General features: G+C 47.9%; 1 protein-coding gene across 1 annotated transcript; it reads left to right on the forward strand.

Moving 5' to 3' along the window:
• Positions 1-386: 386 nt before the first annotated feature.
• On the forward strand, positions 387-1,340 carry LOC101547268 (olfactory receptor 7A17-like). Its single transcript, XM_004619457.2, has one exon. It carries the CDS (start codon positions 387-389, stop codon positions 1,338-1,340), a length of 954 nt encoding a protein of 317 aa, XP_004619514.1.
• Positions 1,341-6,909: the final 5,569 nt, after the last annotated feature.

A 6,909-nucleotide genomic window follows, 5' to 3' on the forward strand; every position in this document is an offset into this window, starting at 1 on the left:
CTGTCGCCTGTCTGCAGAAGTTCTCATGAGCATCTTTAGGGACTCCCAGGTGGCTGGCTCTGCTCTGCTGTGTTCATTCTTGGCCCAGTTCTGATCTTTTAGCTTGGATGAGCGCCTTCAACTCCCCATCAAGTGAAGTGCTCCGTGAGGATTGGGGGGGGGCTGGGAATCTTTTTCAGAGTCTCCAATTAATATTTGTACAATCACAGAAGTATTTGGACTGTACCTTCACATCCCAAACTGCACACACACAATTTCCAGAGGAGCAGGCCTAGCCAGAATCTATTCATGACTTGCCTGCAAAGCATGCTAATGATAGGAATAATAAAGTCTGGATTAAACGTGATTGTGTTATTTCCCTCTTTCTCCAAAGTTACCTCCACCCCATGGACCAATGCAATGAGACACAGATTTCAGACTTTATTCTTCTGGGCTTGTCAAATGACCCAAGCCTGCAGCCTGTCCTGTTCGGAGTTTTTCTCTTCATGTATCTGGTCGCTGTCCTGGGGAACCTGCTCATCATTCTGGCTGTTGTCTCCGACCGTCACCTTCAAACCCCCATGTACTTCTTCCTCACCAACCTGTCTGCCGTGGATATTGGCTTTGTCTCCTCCATCGTCCCAAAGATGCTGCAGAACATTCATACCCAGAGCAGGCTCATCCCCTACGCCTGCTGTGTCACCCAGATCTATTTTGTCATACTCTTTGCCGTGCTGGACAACCTTCTTCTGACCGTGATGGCCTATGACCGCTTCGTGGCCATTTGCCACCCCCTACACTACACGGTCATCATGAACCCCCTACGCTGTGGACTATTAGTCACAGTATCCTGGCTGATAAGTGCCCTGGACTCCCTGACGCAAATCTTAATGCTGCTGCGGGTGTCGTTCTGCCCACGCGTGGAGATCCCACACTTCTTCTGCGAACTCAATCAGATGCTCCAACTTGCCTGCTCTGACATCTTTCTTAATAACGTGGTGATGTATATGGCAGCTTTAATTCTAGGCGTTGGCCCCTTTGCCGGGATCCTCTTCTCTTACTCGAAGATTGTTTCCACCGTCCGGAAAATCCCGTCGGCTCAGGGCAAGTATAAGGCTTTTTCCACCTGTGTGTCTCACCTCTCCGTGGTCTCCCTGTTTTACTGTACGGTCCTCGGAGTGTATCTCAGCTCTGCAGCCACCCACAGCTCCCACTCAACTTCAACGGCCTCGGTGATGTACACGGTGGTCACCCCCATGCTGAACCCCTTCATCTACAGCCTCAGGAACAAGGACATCAAGAAGGCCCTGAAATCTTTCTTTGTAAAAAAGCTACACAAAGGACAGTTGACTCAGGGATGACGAGATAAACCTCAGAAATTGTTCTCGGTCTCACAGAGGGAATAAAGCTTTCTCCTTACATTCATTTCCTAGAATCTTGACCTTTTCTACCTCCACTTCTCATCTTATTCTTCATAATTCAACTATTTCTTATTCTCTTTGATAGCCAACATCCCCTCCCCCAGACTGGTGTGGTTTTCCTACTCTAATGTGTTTTTCCAACCACAGATCAAAAATAGTCAAGAAATTCTCATTTGCCCAATGAGAGCATGAATTTTTTAATAGAACTTTTCTCAAATAACATCCTGTCCAATCATTTTCCTTTAGCTAAGAGGATTATCATGAGCTGCACTCCTCTGGACCAAAACATTATATTTATCAAATAAACAATTTTGATTAGAGGAAATTCTGAGAACACGATTTTCATTTTTGTATCTGCCATTCTCGTATTAATTTGTCTTGTTTGGGGGCCACACCCAGTGGTTCTCAGGACTGACTCCTGACTCTGTGCTCAGGAATCACTTTTGTCGTGCACTTTGCCTTAGTGGACAACCTTCTTCTGACCGTGATGGCCTATGACCACTTCATGGCCATCTGCCACCCCCTACACTACACAATCATCAGGAACTCCCTATGTTGTGGGCTATTAGTCACAGCATCCTGGCCGATAAGTGCCCTGGACTCCCTGGTGCAAATATTAATGCTGCTGCTTATGTCATTCAGCCCACTTGTGGAAATCCCACACTTCTGCGAACTCAATCAGATGTTCCAACTTGCCTGCTCCAACACCTTCCTTAATAACGTGGTGATGTATATGGTACCTTTAATTCTGAGTGTTGTCCCCTTTGCCAGGATCCTCTACTCTTACTCGAAGATTGTTTCCCTGAGCACCTACAGAAGGGATCCCTGACCACAGAACCAGGAGTCAGTCCTGAACACCTTTGGATGTGACCCCCGAAAAATCAATCTTTAAAAATTCTCCCGGGAGGTATGGTGCCACCAGTAGGTCAACCTGTACCTGCCAGGCAAGTGCATCAGCAGCCTGATGGTGCCTTCAGTCTTCCTTATACCCCAAAATTGTCACTGTGCCTCTGGCCAGACCCCAACAACTTGGGACCAAATTTGCCAAGAAATTAAATGGCCAAAAGTTAGGTATGTCACAGCCACACCCACAAACCACCTCTGGTCCAGCTATACAAGCTCATTTGTTGACCCTGTTTCAAAGACTCATAGATAAATCTCAAAAGAGATCAAAAGGCACAGTTAATCTCAGACCTGCACATGGCTGATCAGACTGGGGTAAATCAGAGGGGAGCGGATTGACCCCATGGCCCAAGCAGAGCCCCCAGCAGACGCTTGCTTCCACAATCCAAAATCGCTGTCATACTTTACTGTCTCAGGATGGACGACCTCACCAAGATATAATCTGCTGAAAATTCTGGTATGCGGGTTTTGTGACTAAAATCTCCAGACTTTCTCAGAGTTGGAGTGGGCTATCTCCCCCCACTTCCCAATACACATGAAAGCACTGGCAGTCATCCCCACAAACCATGAGCTGCACTCCTCTGGACCAAAACATTATATTTACAGCACCACCCTGTAAGCTCTACTGCTGGCCTTGCATCAGAACACTGTAGCACTGTCATCCTGTTGTTCATTGATTTGCTCGAGCAGGCACCAGTAACGTCTCCATTGTGAGAGTTGTTACTTTTTTTGGCATATTGAATATGCCACGGGTAGCTTGCCAGGCTCTACTGTGCAGGCAGGATACTCTCGGTAGCCTGCTGGGCTCTTCGAGAGGGATGGAGGAATTGAACCCGGGCCTGCCACGCTCAAGGCAAATACCCTACCCGCTGTGCTATCGCTACAGACTTGCTTCAGAGACCCCTAAATAAATTCCGAAAGGGATCAAAAGCCGCAGAAAAGCTCAGACCCATGCATGACTGAACAGACCGGGGTAAATTGGAGGGGGACAGGTTGGCCTGTGCCCACCCAAGCAGAGCCTCCGGCAGCCATTTGCTTCCACAATTCAAAATTGCTGCCATACCCTCAGCCTGATTCCACCATCTCAGGATGGACCTCACCAAAATATAATCTGTTGCACATTTTTTTTATAATTTATTTATTTTTAATTAGAGAATCACTGTGAGGGTACAATTACAGATTTATACACTTTTGTGCTTATACTTCCCTCATACAAAGTTCGGGAACCCATCCCTTCACCAGTGCCCATTCTCCACCACCCGTAAACCCAGCGTCCCTCCCACCCTCCCCAATCCCATCTCCCCCCCACCCCACCCTGCCACTGCGGCAGGGCATTCCCTTCTGTTCTCTCTCTCTAATTAGCTGTTGTGGTTTGCAATAAAGGTGTTGAGTGGCCGCTGTGCTCAGTCTCTAGCCCTCATTCAGCCCGCAACTCCCTTCCCCCACATGGCCTTCGACTACAATGTAGTTGGTGATCGCTTCTCTGAGTTGCCCTTTCCCCGGAACGTGAGGCCAGCCTCGAAGCCATGGGGTCAACCTCCTGGTACTTATTTCTACAGTTCTTGGGTATTAGTCTCCCACTCTGATATTCTATATACCATAGATGAGTGCAGTCTTTCTATGTCTGTCTCTCTCTTTCTGACTCATTTCACTCAGCATGAAACTTTTCATGCCCATCCACTTAACTACAAAATTCTTGACTTCCTTTTTTCTAACAGCTGCATAGTATTCCATTGTATAGATGTACCAAAGCTTCCTCAACCAGTCATCCGTTTTTGGGCATTCGGGTTTTTTCCAGATTCTGGCTATTGTAAACAGTGCTGCGATGAACATTCTGTTGCACATTTTGTAATGTGGATCTTAGCGCACCAACAGAGACCCAGAGACACAGCAGCAAGTCCTGGAAGACACCACAGCGCCGGAGATCTCTCTGGGCCCCATAATGAATCAATTTCACTGGGGCACTCCAGATGGAGCAGGTGAGCTCTCCCCACTTACTCCAGATGGAATCCTGGTGACCAAGAGCTTCCACAAGCAAGACCCAGGCATGCGGGTTTCAGGACTGAACCTCCAGGCCGCATGGTGGCAGAAGACTCGGGTTGTCCCTCCCCGGTCTCTGCCCACCCAACAGATTGGCTGTCATGCCCACAATTTGCCTCCAAGTGCCATCTTTGCACACCAACAGCCCTGGCCCAGAGACACAGCAGCGAGTCCTGGAAGACACCACAGCGCCGGCGATGTCTCTGGGCCCTATAATGGGCCAATTTCACCAGGGCATCCCAGATGCGACAGGTGCAGTCTCCACGCCTACTCCATATGAAATCCTGGTGACCAAGAGCTTCCACAAGCAAGGCCCAGGTATGCGGGTTCCAGGACTGAATTTTCAGGCCGCATGGCGGCAGAGGACCCGGGCTGTCCCTCCCCGGGTACCTGCCCACCTAACAGACTGTCATGCCCACAATGTGCCTCCGGTGCCATCTTAGCGTACCAATAACCCTGGCCCAATTGAATCCCAAAATGGGTTAGTGCCATACAGAGATGTCTCTAGGACCCAACCATTTATAATCTAGAAAATTATATTTACAATCTCAGCCACATGAGCTCTCATGATATTCAAAATGAGCAATAAAAAATAACTTGTTTAGCATATTCCCCTGGCAGGTTGGCTTGAATGGTGGTGCGAAATTTTGAACAAAACATAATGCCCAAAATTAGAGAGAGAGTATTGGGGAAATTGTCTACCATAGTGGCAGGGTGAGGACTGGGATGTGGGTGGTGGAGATTGTGCACCGGTGGAGGGATGGGTGTTCCATCATTGTATAGCTAAATCTAAAACATGAAGGTTTTGTAACTCTATCTCACGATGATACAATTAAAAAAAAAAAAGGTAATGTGGAGTTCATGCCCAATTCAATCAGCTTAATGAGTGGCTGAATAGCAGTACTCCTACATTATCAGCAGTACTCCTACATTATTTATATCTCCAGCACCTTAGGGAGGGGGCCAACCCAGACGCCCCACCCTACTCAAGTCAGATAAATACCTCACCGGCTAACCCCCACTACCTCCACTACCCAGCCACCATCACATTTCAGGCCACTCTCCGGACACTTGGGCCAAACCTCACGCACGAGTGAAGCCCCACCGAACCAGGTAAGTAGAACTTTGCGACCTTGGACTCTAGGCTCAATGAGACCTGGAAACAAGATCGTCTGTCTGCCTCCTCCAATCTCCGGCACCTTAGGGAGGGGGCCAAACCCAGGCGCCCCACCCTACTCAAGCCAGATAAATACCTCACTGGCCAACCCCCACAACCTCCACTACCTACCTACCGCTATGCTCCAGGCTGCTCTTCGGACCTCTCCAGACACACCATAAGACACTTAATACCCATTATTCCCTCACCATATTTGATGGGGTTCAAATATGGTGTGAACCATGGTAACACCTCTAAGGGCGATTGGAGGCTGCCTTAAAAGCCTCCGTCCCTCTCAGAGAGCCCGGCAAGCTACCGAGAGTATTCTGCCCACATGGCAGAGCCTAGCAAGCTACCTGTGGCGTATTCGATATGCCAACAACAGTAACAACAATCAGCCCCATTCACCTGACACTGAAAGAGCCCCCAATACATTAAGAAAGATGAGCAAAGAGAGGCTGAAAAAATCTCAGGGACGAACTAGACTGCCAAAACGAAGAAAGACTAAAATGATTGTCGATTTTCAAGGCATGTACACTGGCATCAGAAGCATCCATCGAGGACTTGTTGGTGCAAGCGCAGAAGATCAAGTACGACATCATTGGTCTGACCGAAATTTGAAGACATCAATCACATCATGCCATTTTCAACTCTGGAGAAGAATTGTTCCTCAGAACATGCGACAACAGAGGCATCAGTGGTGTCAGTGTCCTTGTCAACACAAACTTGGCCATGAGCATTGATTCATTTGAATGCCTAACAACCAAATCAGACGATTACGCTTGAATAGATGTGGCTCACTACCTGCAGTTTCAATCTTTGTCATCTACGCACCAACATCCAACTACAATGAAGAAGAAATTGAGAGGTTCTACATGGAACTGGAGAAGTTCTATAAAGAAGACCACACCTTCTACAAGATCATTGTTGGTGATTTTAATGCCAAGATAGGTCCAAGAAGGTCGCCTGAAGAACTCCACATCAGGACCCATGGCCTAGAATGGAACAATCAGGGAATCAGGGTGAGAGACTGTCTGAATTCATCATGTCGACCAAAACCATCCATGGTAACTCACAGTTCCAGAAGGCCAAATCTAAACGCTGGACATAGGAGTCTCCCGGTGGACAGTTCCACAGTGAAATTGACCACATCATATTCAGGTTTTGCCTGACCGATGTCGCTGTTGTCCCAAAATTCCAAACAGGATTGGACCACCATCTCCTTCGTGTAAAATTCTACTTTGCAGAGCGGGGAGAAAGATCTGCAAAATTTAAGTCTAAGAAGGCAACTCCCAGAATGACCACCAACTGGGAGCTTTTGGCACTATTGCGGCAACGTGGGAAGATACCACCCTCAACAACATTGACAAGGAATATGATCGACTGGTTCAGCATCTCCATGACTGTTTG

The sequence above is a fragment of the Sorex araneus genome, chromosome 2 (assembly GCF_027595985.1).
Source record: "Sorex araneus isolate mSorAra2 chromosome 2, mSorAra2.pri, whole genome shotgun sequence".
Lineage (NCBI taxonomy): Eukaryota > Metazoa > Chordata > Mammalia > Eulipotyphla > Soricidae > Sorex > Sorex araneus.

What these genes read in the sequence shown, in the direction of transcription:
- LOC101547268 (XM_004619457.2), top strand. Translation starts at nt 387, where the DNA reads ATGGACCAATGCAATGAGACACAGATTTCAGACTTTATTCTTCTGGGC.